The sequence below is a fragment of the Mesoplodon mirus genome, assembly GCF_964341445.2.
Source record: "Mesoplodon mirus genome assembly, chromosome: 13".
In the NCBI taxonomy this organism is placed as follows: Eukaryota; Metazoa; Chordata; class Mammalia; order Artiodactyla; family Ziphiidae; genus Mesoplodon; species Mesoplodon mirus.
Window position 1 is genome coordinate 5427605 of NC_138989.1, and position 13762 is coordinate 5441366.

A 13762-nucleotide genomic window follows, 5' to 3' on the forward strand; every position below is an offset into this window, starting at 1 on the left:
CTGCTGATTCTTCCTTCCCCATGGGGGGGCTCAGTGCGTGCTTCCTGGCCCTGCCTGGGCCACTCCGCCGCTGGTGCACCCTGGTCCCTGGTGCCCTTGGGGTTTACGGGGATGAAGAGGCCTGCCACACTCCCGCACAGAGCACAAAGCTCAGCCCCAAAGTAAACATCAGGAATGGCAATTATGGAGCAAACTTTCCGTAAGCAAATCTTCCATGAGCAAATCTGCAGAGGAAACACGTCAGAAACCCTCACGTGGCCATGAGGTCACAGGAGCCGCGACCGGGCGTCTCCTGCTGGATGCTCACAACACCGCCTGTCACACATAACACGCACTGACGCAGCCAATGCGCACGGCTGGGCGTGGGCAATATTGGAAAGGAAGGATCATTCACTTTTAGACTTAAAGAGAGATTCGCTACTTCTGGCTCCTTCTCTCCTGCTGATTGCGAGTCACCCGCCGGGGAGAAGGGGGGCCATCGTGACACTGTTTCCTCCCAGCCTGGCCGGCCCTGCCCGGCGGCTGCCCACACCCCAACCCAAGATGTCATGGGGAAATCACACAGACTGTTCCCCTGCGGGGGCCGCACACCTGGGGCACTTGAGGGGACCCCGACTCACGTTCACGCCGAAGTCTGGGGACGTGGAGCTCCAGATGGCGCCGATGCTCGTGGCCGCCAGCATGGCCTCCACAGCGTGCGCGCTGTTGGGTAAATAACCTGTGGAGGGGATACAGGGAGAAAGCTTGGTCCAGGGTGTGAGGATGCCGCGGACTTCCAGAAGCACCTCCCAGAGTCACGGTGGGAGTGGGGAGAGGGGCTGGCTGTGAGCGGCTCACAGAGCAGGGCCAGGCCCAACCCCACCACCTTGACATTTGCTCAGATGACCCAATCACTGCCGCCAGCCTGACCACTTCCCGTCATCACCCCCTCTGACACATTCCGATCAGGGATCCCTGCACGATCCCGGCCTCTTCTCGCTCCGCTCCGCCTCCCACTCTGGGCTCAGTCACAACAGCCTCCCTTCAGTTCTAAGCTCCCCCTGCCTCAGGGCCTTTGCACAAGCTGCCTGCGTTGCCTGGACACGTCCACCCACACCAGCCTTCGCTACTCATCCTTCAGCTCCGAAGGCAGATGGAACTCCCGCAGGGAAGCCTTCTCCAAGGCCACCCCAAGAACTCAGGTCCCCTGGCCAGTCGCCCACAAAGCACACCGTGTTTCTCCCTCACCAGATCTAGCATGATAACCACCTAAGTATAATCATCATAACTGGCAACTTCATATCTGGTTCTCTCATGAGGGCAGGGACGTTGCCTGTCTCGCTCCCTGCTTTACCCAATGCCTTCTGGTACGCCCTGCAGATCAAGGTCCGCAGATATGGGTCTACTGGCCGGCTGGTGGGAGGATGCTTGGATGGAGGGAGGGAAGGAGAGGCTACAGGGGAATGAAGACTCAGCAGAGCAGTCAAGACATATGAAGTCCTGCAAGGGACTCAGCCCTCCATCTAGTAGGAAGCTGAGTTTTGTTTTGGTTTTTTTTTGGCCGCACCACGTGGCCTGCGGGATCCTAGTTCCCCGACCAGGGATCGAACCCGGGCCCCCTGCAGTGGAAGAGCGGAGTCTTAACCACTGGACCGCCAGGGAAGTCCTCTGGGCTTTTATGATAATAGAGGCAGAGACTCTTTATGGACAAAAAGACTATGATCAATTAAACAGATCGTCCTAAATGCTCCAGAGAAAAGGATTTGTGCACAAGGCACCAGGGAGCAGAAGGTCCCGGGCCTCCCCTGAGCACAGCTCCCTCCCTGGGTGACACAAAAGCCCTCTGGGCTCCAACACCCCGTGGTGCCCTGAACAGCTCTCCTGCTGTCCCTCCTCCCATGGCTCTGAACTGCCTACTTGACCACAGCGGTGGGTACTTTGTTTCTTTGGGTTCACTGCATCTCCCCTGCTGGGTGTCCCATGGCGCAGGGGTCGTGCATTGCTCACACGGCCCCCGGGCTCCACCCAGCCCTGGCACACAGCAGGCCCGCTGACGGATGTCGGCTGCCGAGAAGAGACTTGGCTGTGAGCGTACTGAGGTGTCTCCACGGTGCCAATGCCCCAGGCAGGGCAGGACTTACCACCCAGGGAGGCTAGGTGACCTGCTGGCTGTGGGGACTGACACGCAGCCAGGAGATGCCCGCTTCACAGACGAGAAACAGCGCCACGAGCAGTGAGCAGCTGTGACTGCATCTTTGAAGGCCTCCAAGCATCTCCCCATTCAATCCCCCTCTGTGCTCTTCCCTAGCGCTCTCTTCTGGGAAACACAGTCCCCTGTCCTAGTAACTGCGATCAGGTCAAATTAGAATCCAAGATGTGACACTCAAGAAGGGGGTGTCACCAAGCACCAGCCTGACTCTGAGGAGTGAACGGCAACGGAGCAGGCGTCCCCCACGTGACACGGCCAAGCAGCAGCCCCGGGACGTCCTGTTCTCCGTTTCTCCCTCTCAAGAAACGTTTGCTTCAAAGGGAGATTTTTAAAAATGAATATTGGAGGGAAGAAAAATTACTGGAAGGTAGAAGAACCTTTTGAATTCCTTTTCTAGACAAATTAAATTGGACCACGAAGAACCCAAGGTATTGAGGTTTCAACCACAAAAATGCCTGCTCTGACCCAGCACTCTCATGCATTCATCCAATACACACTCGTTATACACCTACTATGCGCCAGGTACCCGCAGACTGAGATGCAGCAGTGAACAGAAGACAAAGCCCCATCCTCTGGTACTGGAGGACAGACAGACGTGCGCACACACACGCACACACACACACACATAATCCTGTGATTTCAAGGAGGCAGTAAGGCGACAAAGGAAAATAAAGCGGGGTGCAGAGAAAGCGGTGATGGATTTTTCCACAGGACAGCACGGACAGCTTCTGAGCAGAGACCTCAATGAACCAGGGTAAACCCTTGGATCTGTAGGAGAACATTCCATCCCGGGCTGAGACAGGTGATAACGCGGCACATCCCTTACACATCCTTTACTATTCATTCCTCTCCAGTCAAGTAACACAGCGCGGGGTCACTCCATGCCCAGCTCCATCATCTGAGAAGGAGACTCGGGGCCTGGCCCCTTCACATGGTTCACACAGGGTAAGGCTGCCCTCTTTGCAAACACACGCCGAGCGCCCACCTGCAGTGAGTCCCACGGGAGAGGCACGGTCAGGCCAACATGCCCGGTGGCTTCTCCTGCTGACGGCCCGGCCTGCAGCCCTGGTCCCATGGCCCCCGGAGGTGGGGAGGGCAGCCCAGCAGCCAGACCCCCAGGCCTCGTGGGTTTTAGAGCCAAACAAAGGAGACCGATGCCCAAATAATCAGAAAACCAAACAGATAACTACCAACGACGCATCCTTTGAAGAATGAAAACAAGATGCCGACAGAGGGTCCAACAGGAGGGCCTGGCTCAGGGGCAACCAGGGGGCTTCCCTGAGTGAGGCCATCTGGGGACAGAGCTGGGGGCAGGCGGGGCGGAGGCCGGCTTCCCAGCAAAGGCTCTGCCAGACACTCTTAGGAGGACAGGGGCCGGGAGGGGAGTGCGGAAGCAGGAAGGAAGCGAGTGCACGGGGCTGCCGACCGGGCCCCAGGTTCTCGTTCCCACCTTGGAGGCAGCGGGGGTCAGCGAGCCTCCGAGCAGGGGACGGACACCATCGATGCCACTGGGGTTGGTGCCACGAGAGAAGTCGTGTGGCCAGAGGACAGATAAGCCCTCTTCTTTGGTTTAAGAATAAGATCTGATGCCTGATCCCGGAAGGAGCAATGTAAACTCTGACCCCAGCACTGCAGCAAAAAGCACACAGAACCCCAGGCGGACCCAGACTGGGAACCGCCCCTGGACACATCCGTCATGGTCAACAGCCCCTCCCGGGGTGCATGTGGATGGGCAGGGCCAAGAAAGCCCACCTAACTTCTCTGCCCACGGGAGACTCTGCATAAAAAGCCTCTCGGCCTCTCTGCTGCCCTGTTTAAAGACGCAGAAACTCGAGGTCCAGGGAGGAGAAGTCCTCATCCAAACCCACAGGCCCAAAGGCAGCGCCAGGCACCGAGGGAAGGTCTCCTGACTCCAGGGAGTGGATGCTGCTAAACAAGTCCCCACCAGGAAGAACTAAGTGGGAGAAGCCGCACTGAGTGAGGAGGCCCAGGTGGGGATCCCAAGGAACAGTGTGGCCTCGGGCCAGCAGCCAGGCACCAGGAAACTCGGGCCCAGGCGCACGCTGCTCTATCGCAGCACCAGATAATTACAATCCATCGTTCAACAGATGTGTGATGAAGGGTCCTGGCTATCAGATTTCATGCCTCACTAACTCTCAGGGAATTTCCTGGCAGTCGAGTGGTTAGGACTCTGCACTTTCACTGCCAAGGGCCCAAGTTCAATCCCTGGTCGGGGGGCTGAGACCCCACAAGTGGCTCGGCCAAAAAAAAGTAACTGTCTATGTATTATCTCCAGAGGCTGAGTATATCCACATACTTCCAGTTAACGACCTTATGAACTGAAATTGTCTATACTGTTTAAATCAACGCCCATTTTTTAAATAAAATCCTTTCCAAGTTTAAAAAAAAAATGGTTAGTTTACTTTTCTCTTCTGGGCCTCGGTTTTTCATCTGGGAAACAAGCAGGCTGGTGGCACCTGCCCTGGCGTCTGTGGGTCAGAGGAAATCAGTCTAGTGAGTCTCTCCACTGATAAAACTCCCTCTGCTGGGTTTTGGGGATTAGGAATCAGTCTACAATCGTGTCAGCACAGACGGTGAACATCACAGAATGGAAACCAGCCCTCAGGAATTCCTCAGGAAAGCATCGAGTTGGAGGTGGGCAGACCCAGAAAATGCAGCAGCTTTTCCCAACCCTGGAAGGAGTCCTGGCTTTGTCATCAAGGACCTGATGAACTTTCTGGTTTGTGTTTAAGGACCACATTTCATTAAAAAAAAATAATAACTAATTCATTTTAAAAATTATTATTAATAATAATAGTAGACGTCTGTGAGCACTGGCTCAGGAGGACATGCCCACATGGAGGCTGGGAGCCGCGGACCCTCACAGCCCAGCTCACTCTGGCTGGCCGCACTTGCAACGATCGTCCCTCTTGGTCTGGTTTGTGCCGCACGTGTACACACGCGAAGCCGTGTGCGTGCAAGCTGACCCGACACCACCTCATTCCTTCCGAGCCACGCCCCTGCCCCCACTGTGACAGGCGCCAGGGATACCCACCGACGACCCGGTCTCCGCTTCTCACGCCCATCTTCCTCATCGCCGCGGCGTACAAAGCCACCTGTTGCCGCAGCTCTGCGAAACTCACCTTCACGATCTCCTCCCTGCCTTCCCCTGGGAAGAGAAAAAGGACAGGTCATCCTCGGACCATCCTAAAGAGAGGTTCTGAGTCACAGACACAGATGAAAACTCACACCTGTTCAAACACAGGTTAGAGATACACACCCGGGAGACGCTACACGGGTGCAGGGGACGCAAACCAGATGCACGTTTACCCGACGTTCCAGAAAAGAAAGGTTTGGAAAAGGGCATCCTTGAGACGCACGTCCAGAATTTGCCATTTAAAGATTCTTTTTTTACTACTGGGAATGTTTTTATTAAGTGAAGAATCCTTTGATTTGGTTGTGATTTTTTTTTTTTTTTTTTTTTTTGGCGGTACGCAGGCCTCTCACTGCTGTGGCCTCTCCCGCTGCGGAGCACAGGCTCCGGACACACAGGCTCAGCGGCCATGGCTCACGGGCCCAGCCGCTCCGCGGCATGTGGGATCTTCCCGGACCGGGGCACGAACCCATGTCCCCTGCACTGGCAGGCGGACTCTCAACCACTGCGCCACCAGGGAAGCCCTGGTTGTGATTTTTTTAATATAATTTTCCAAGGGCTGGGCTGGGGGAGGAGGAGGGGAAATCAGTGTTTAGTGGGGACAGAGTTTCAGTGAAAAAGTTCCAGGGATCTACTGCACAACAATGTGAATATACTTAACACCACTGAACTGTACATTTAAATTGTACATTTAAAATGTACAATTTAAAATTGTACATTAAAAAAAAAAGTGATAGTAAAGTTAGTATTTTGTGTTTTTCACCACAAAAAAAAAAAAAAAAAGGTGCCGAGCTATTGTTTGGAAACATACACTGCAGGTTCTGAGTGCTTCGGAGCCTCTCTGAACATGTGGCCCCATCACACTACGAGAGGAAAATCCGAGTAGCTGTCGGGACTCACGTGCCACGTAAAGGGCCACTCCGTCATTTTCCCCATGTTGCAGGAGGTTTTCCGCGTAGTTGAGGCGACTGCCTTTGAACCACTCAGGGATGTCCGCAATCCCTTTGGACGTGTCCACGACCTACAGAGGATAACAGCAAACCGAGACACACACATGCGTGAGAGCAACACCAGATGAATAGAAGGGATTCCACGTCACAGGAGGCCAGCTAACTCGCCGGCCCAAGGCATCACTAGATCGCTGTACAGACTGAACGCAGACCTGGCCCAAAGGCTTGAAACTGAAAATAGAAATGAATGTGATATTGTGTACCTGACAGTTGCTGAGAGTAGACCTTCAGCATTCTCACCACAAAAAAAAAAAAAAAAAAGAAAGAAAAAGAGAAAAAAAGAAAAAGGTAACTGTGTGAGGTGACGGATGTGTCCGTTATCTTGGTACTCATTCCACAAGGCATATGTATATCAAATCATTCACGCGTACACTTGAAATAGATACAATTATATGTATCAGGACTTCCCTGGTAGTGCAGTGGTTAAGACTCCGTGCTCCCTATGCAGGGGCCCCGGGTTCAATCCCTGGTCAGGGAACTAGATCCCACACGCATGCCGCAACTAAGAGTTCGCATGCCACAACTAAGGAGCACGCCTGCCGTTACTAAGACCCAGTGCAACCAAATAAAAAAAACAAATTATATGTATCAATTATTCCTCACTAAAGTTAAAAAAAAAATTAATGCTAAGGGAAAACACCGCCCCACTAATTTAGTCTGTTAATTATTAAGCACCTACTTTATGAGCGATGCTGATGAAAGAAGGACAGACAGACAGACACGGCAGCTGCCGCATGTTCCAGGGCTGACCAGAGCATGGAAACCAGGAGATCAAAGTGCACGGCCCACCGGACACCCCGCCACAGTTTTTAGGAATTTGGATCCGTGCCTCCTCCCTCAGGGCTGGAACCTTGGTTTCTTCTCCAGGTGAACCTTTCAGAATGGCTCAGCCCATAATCAAACCAAACACACAACAGACTTCTTATTCCCTGGATATTTATTGAGGGAATAAATAAAAATCTCTAAAATCCAGGTAAGTGCTTCCCTGGTGGCGCAGTGGTTGAGAGTCCTCCTGCCGATGCAGGGGACGCGGGTTCGTGCCCCGGTGCGGGAGGATCCCACATGCCGCAGAGCGGCTGGGCCCGTGAGCCATGGCCACTGAGCCTACATGTCCAGAGCCTGTGCTCCGCAACAGGAGAGGCCAAAACAGTGAGAGGCCCGCGTACCATAAAAAAATAAAATAAAATAAAATCCAGGTAAATAACAAAACTACTGATAGTTTAAAAAACAATTACAGGGGGCTTCCCTGGTGGTGCAGTGGTTGAGAATCTGCCTGCCAATGCAGGGGACACAGGTTCGAGCCCTGGTCTGGGAAGATCCCACATGCCGCAGAGCAACTAAGCCCATGCGCCACAACTACTGAGCCTGCATTCTAGAGCCTGTGAGCCACAACTACTGAAGCCCACATGCCTAGAGCCCATGCTCTGCAACAAGAGAAGCCCACGCACCGCAACAAAGAGTAGCCCCCACTCACCGCAACTAGAGAAAGCCCGCGCGCAGCAATGAAGACCCAACGCAGCCAAAAATAAATAAATAAATACATTTTAAAAAGAAAAAACAATTACAGTATGGGGACTTCCCTGGCGGTCCAGTGGTTTAGACGCCAAACTTCCACGGCGGGGGGCCCAGGTTCCATCCCTGGTTGGGGAACTAAGATCCCTCAGGCCACACAGTGCGGCCAAAAATAAATAAATAAAACAAATAAATTTTTTAAATGTGAATGTATGGAACATCACTGAACTGTACACTTTAAAATGGATAAAATGGTAACTTTTTTGTTATGTGTATTTTACCGCAATTCTAAAAAATTTTAATAAAATAAAAATACAGCGATGCCCTACTCTTCGGATCACTCAGATTCCCAGGACAAGGCCTGGGTCCACACGCATTGGGGGGCCTGGAGCCTGCAGAGTCCCCATGAGGTCCGTGACCCCAACACAATTTCCTGCCAACTCTCTAGGGCAATGACTTTTTCCCGCTGATGTGGAGATTTAAAAGAAGATATGATTTAGTCTTCCTCAAAATTAACACTTCATTTTGGATCAGAAACACAAAAAGATAATGTGTAAGCACAATCTCTACTTACCTCATCATACATGCGTGAGAAGACAATTCCACTGAATTTCCAGAACTCTGCCCAGAAGTCCGAATATGACTCAACTGACCAATGATATAAGTCATCATAATTTTCTGAAACAAAAAAGAAAGAAAAAAAGGCACATAACTCCGACAAATCTTAGGAGGAAAGTCTTGGTTCAGTGATGAGATGGATACACCTGAGGAGTTATGTGTGTCTGAGGGGTTCAAAGGCACCTGATGAGAGAGGGTCTTGGGAGCGCAGGGCATCTTAGTTTCTGTTAAAGCAAACCCACCACCGCTAGTCCCCAAATGAACAAAAGTCACGAGGCGGTGATTTTTTATCTTAACCAGCATGCCTAAAAACCATGGACTCTGGACCCAGAAGGCCTGGGTTCAAATCCTGGCTTGGCCATTTATTAGCTGTGAGGCCTCAGGCAGTCTATGTAAGTGCTTTGTAAGTCACCTTGGTCCTCACAAACGGCAAAGAGCTCCAGCACCAAAAACTCCTCTGGGCTGACACAAGAGATGGAGCAGGGCCTCCCCTGACGACCTGGAAAGCCCATCATCACAAAGGGCGCCACCACAGCATCCGGGAGGGCGGAGGATGTAACCAGCCCGCCGACCCGGGGAGCGAGCAGTCACAGCAGCATCTCAGCATCGCGAGGACCCCAACGGACGGTGGAGGAGTGGGTAGGCTTTGAGCAGAAGCTTTCCCACCATCCACGACTCAGCCAAGGGATCGACACGATTCTCCAGTCGAGCAGGGGCTCCTGGGGCTTCTGCCCACGCGTGTCCCCCGCCATCCCCCCCCCCAGCTGAGAGGCTGCTATCTAGAAGCCCGGGGGACGGACCACCGGCACGTTTAGTTCAGTCTGCGCGATGCTCAGGAACTGAACGGGCTGACGTTAAATTCGGTTTCCAAATGAAGTGCAGGATTTCTGGCTTCTCCTGAGAAGACAGGACATCTGGCCATGGAAGCCGGCCAACGAGTGTCGCCTCCTGGTATTTATGTCCCTGTGTCGTCACCTCCCCCCGCTGAGCCGGACTGTTAAGGAAATGACCGAGTGCACCTTGTGAGGCCGGGTCATAAGGTTCTAAGGACACTGCAGCTTCCGCCTTGATCACTTGCTCTGCAGGAAGCCAGTGGCCATGTTGTGAGGACACTCAAGCAGTCCTAGGCGGCGTGAAACGGAGGCCTCCCATCCACAACCAGCACTGACTCACTGCCACGTGAGACGGCCCCTGGGAAGTGGGCCTCCAGCCCCAGCCCACGGGTGGATGCAGCTACGGGAGACCCAGAGCCAGAACCACCAGCTAAGCCACTCCCAGAAGCCTGGCCCGCAGAAACTGAGAAATACTAAACATTTACCATTGTTTTATGTCACTAAGTCTTGGGGTGATTTGCAATGCAGCAATAGGTAGCTGATGCCCTGTCACTCCACACGGTGACAATCAGCTCAAGCAGGTAACAGCTGCCCCACCTGGCCCTTCACACACATGCGAAAGGCAACCTAACACAGCAGTGACGAGCGGCTCCACGGCTCACAGCTGCGAGATCTCAACCAAGACTTTGAGCTTCCACTTCCACTTTCTCAGCTGGGAAATGAGATCAAAGCCGCAGCTACTTAGCCAGGTTATTGAGAATTAAGTTAGTTAATCTGTATAAAGTTCCCGAATGGGGCCTGGCGTGCAGGAAGTGCTCACTAAATATTAGCTGTTATTAATACCCCGTCACCTGCCTGGTCCCTGCAGGCGTCCGAGTTTGTAAGCCTCGCTTGCCACTTCACCTGCTTCTTCCTCTCCATCTGTGAGAATTCTGACCAGCCTACACCTTCAAGTCTCAGCTCAAGATCCTGCCAGCCCTCTTCAACAGCATCCTGAGAGACCCAGAGCTCAGAAGGCGGACAGCACGCACCCCCACGCCCGCCGCTCAGCACTGCTACCTTTGCACGAGCCTTCTCCCCACAAGTACACCTGAGCTGCTGGGGAACAGAGACCAAGCCTTCTATTTGTTGGCCAGCTCTGTCCCAGAGGCTGGCACGCAGAGGCGAGTTGCAGTTTGTGGTATAAAGACACTTGAGGACTTCCCTGGCGGTCCAGTGGTTAAGACTCCGTGCTTCCACTGCAGGGGGCACAGGCTCGATCCCCGGTCAGGGAACTAAGATCCCGCATACTGCTCAGCCAAAAAAAAAAAATGCTCACAAATAAATGAACAGGCAAGACAGGCTGAAAGTCCAAATTACATGCACTTGGAGAGTAGAGGAAAGGAGAAAACGGTCAGAGAGAATAATCAGAGAGAAGGCAGCGTTTGAGTTGGCTCTTAAAGCAAAGACCAAAACGTCCAGGGCCAGGCCCACGGAAAGGAGAGAAGCAAGGTGGGTTAACCGTCAGTCATGGGAGAGGAGGAAAAGCAAAACACCAAGGTCTAAGCCACCCCCAGACCGAGAGAGGAGCCCCGCTCAGCTCAGCTGACGCCATCACGTGAGGACACAGACCCAGCAGCACGCGCCTTTGGGTTTTCAAAAGAAGTTGCAAACCTTACTTTTCCTATGCGGTCTTCCGGTGTGTGAGCCGCCCGAACTAAGTCTGCAGGCCCGACATGGCCCGCAGGCCACCAGTCCCAGCCTTGAAGGGCAGAGAGGAGCTGGGCAGGCAGACTGGGAGCTACTGGTACCTCTGCCAGTGTCTACTCAGCAAACCCCAGAGGCCAGGTGCGGGCGATCATCTGTCACCCAGTGATACGGGTCCTCTCATTATGCCCATTTTACAGGTGAGGAAACCAAGGCTCAGGAGATCGGGTGACTTCCTTCTGATCACACAGCTAGGAAGTGGGGGAGCCACTTCAAAATCCCGGCAGTCAGATTACAGCTCAGTCTCACGCACCTCACAGGACGGCCCTTCTGTGAACTCATTCTGTAAAGCAGCAGGGGGAACAGCTGGCACCAAGGCACCGTAACACAGAGAACGCAGGTCCGCTCCTGGCTCTTCTTAGGAATCAAGTCGGTCCCCCAGGGAATTCCCTGGCGGTCCAGTGGCTAGGACTCCGCGCTTTCACCGCCGAGGGCCTGGGTTCAATCCCTGGTCGGGGAACTAAGATGCCACAAGCCGCACAGCGCGGCAAAAAAAAAAAAAAAAAAAAAAAGTCTATCTCCCAATCCAACACACATTACCAACTACTACCTGAAAGAAGGCCCTGCGTGTAATAAGCCACACCTATCTACAGGGGCTCCCTGTCCAGGGAGCGGGAGGGCGGGAGAGGGATGCAGCTGGGCTAGCCAAGGGACGGGGCTCCGTGGAAGCTATGACATCCACCGTGCTGTGGAGGACCTGGAAGCCGCCAGGCGGCAGGGTTTGCAAACCCTCAGTCAACAAGGAGCCACTGTAAGCCCTGGAGCCCAGGCGTGACAAAGTCAGACCTGTGCATCAAGACTGCTCTGGCAAAGCCGGCACGCAGGCGGCACTGAACGGCAGAGGGAGGAAAAGCAGGAAGCAGGAAAACCAACCAGTTCAGGGAAGAGGAAAGGAGGTTCCCAGGGGAGATGCTGACACTGGGCTGGAAAGGGCACAACGTAAGAAGTCAGACGACCCACGTCTCCATTTCTGTGAGGCTCCCTGAGAACTGTGATGCCACCAACAGAAACACAGGAGTCCCTGCAGCCAGCGGAGGGGGCCAGAAGAGGAGGGAAAGGGCCATAATGAGTTAAAAACCCCTGAGGCGGGGAGGGTGCAGGAGGTAGGTGGACCAGCCAGGTAGATGCGGGGGAAAGTGTCTCATCCGGAAAAGGGCCTCCTGGTCCAGGTCCACACCCAGCCAGGTGGCTCCTGAGGCCAGGGCGGCAGCTGGAAGGGAGGCCCTTGACTAGGTTCGGTTTGCAGCTGGGAGTGTAAACACGTGAGGGGATGGAGTCTGGCCCCAGTCGCAGAGGCAGACTCCTACCTGACCCCCCTTCTCCCCAGTGCCCAGAATCCATGCTGGCCTCTAGCAGGGTCAGCCTGGGCGGGGGGGGGGGGGGATGAGGGAGCAGCACGAGGTACTGTTGGCTGACAAGTGACTCCCCACCAACAGAAGGGAAGAGCTAAAAGTCAGAAAGGCCCTGGGTCGGGGAGGAAGCCCCCAAGGCTGGAGGGCAAGGCCCCAGGGAGCACACCTCACAGGTAGGAACGCCTAGCAAGGGACCTCTCGGTCCACAGGGGTTCCAAGACCAGATGGGGAACCCTCTCAGGGAGATGGATGCTGCAGTGAAGAGGAGACCGGCTCCCTGAAAGCAGAGGAGGTGACAACCCGCACAGACAAGGGGGCAAAACCGCAGTCAGAAGATGGCCCACCCCTGGGGAGGGGCCCCCCCGTCCAGCGGCTCGTCCAACCCCCAGAGGAGGGAAACTGGAAATCAGGAGACCATTCCAACAACTAGAAGGGACCCTGACACCAACGCCCAGGAAAAGGGGGCGCCCGGGACCCCAGGAGGAGGGTCCCTCTGTCAGGTGGTCCCTCGGACCCCCAAGGGGGGCGCCCGATTTCTGGAAGCTCCTGGCCCCGGGAGGTGGCCGGGGAGCCCCCAGAACGCGCGCCCCGCACTCACCCAGCGCCAGGCCGTAGGCGGCGCCCACGACCGCCCGGAAGCGGTCCATCTGCGTGTTCTTCTTGCTGTCAGGCTCCCACATCACCTGGCACTCCACGATCTCCTCCCGCCCAGTCCGCGGCTCCTTGGACATGGCTGCGACGGGCACGATCGGCGGGAAGGCCGGGGCTGCGCGGGGATGGAGACCGGGCCGCGGGCGGCGGCGGAGGCCGGGGCGCGGGACACGAGGCTGAGCGGAGCGGCCGACGTGGAGCAACGGCAAGAGGAGATGCAGCCCTAACTGGACTCTCAGCAGGCCCCGCCCCCGAAGGCCCCGCCCCCGAAGGCCCCGCCCCCGAAGGCTTCCGGTCGGAAGCGCTGACACGCCCCGAGTGTAACCTTCCGCGGGCGCCGCGCCTCTCAAAGGAGTGCTGCCGCCGCCGGGACTAGAGCCTGAGCCTGCCGACCCGGTGGGGCTGCGCAGGCGCGTTGGGCCCGGGCTCCCCGACCTCACCTGGAGATTGAAGGGGTTAAAGCAGCGCTGGAGGGCAAGAGCCAGAGGCCGCAGGCTCGTTCACGTGTTCATTCATTCACGATTGATTTATTCTTCCTGCCTTTATTTACCGAGCGCCTGCTGGGTACCGGACACTGCGGGCTTTGCAGATACAACACAGAGCGAAGCAAAATTCCTGCCCTTTGTCAACAAGAGATAAGGGGTGGGGGACAGGTGTGGGGAGAAGCGGAGTCAATCAACAAATATTATACATTATAT

General features: G+C 54.8%; 1 protein-coding gene across 4 annotated transcripts in view; it reads right to left on the reverse strand.

The window, feature by feature from the left end:
- Positions 1-13298, reverse strand: part of AACS (acetoacetyl-CoA synthetase) — a 49700-nt gene extending 36402 nt beyond the window's left edge. For all 4 annotated transcript variants that reach the window (XM_082640273.1, XM_082640274.1, XM_082640271.1 and 1 more), the window contains exons 1-5: positions 13012-13298; positions 8439-8542; positions 6243-6363; positions 5244-5357; positions 621-718 (exon numbers count right to left, since the gene is read on the reverse strand). In XM_082640273.1, the coding sequence (XP_082496399.1) occupies positions 621-718; positions 5244-5357; positions 6243-6363; positions 8439-8542; positions 13012-13144 (570 nt within the window). In that variant the 5' untranslated portion in view covers positions 13145-13298. The remainder of the gene's footprint in view (positions 1-620; positions 719-5243; positions 5358-6242; positions 6364-8438; positions 8543-13011) is intronic.
- Between the last annotated feature and the right edge of the window lie 464 nt (positions 13299-13762).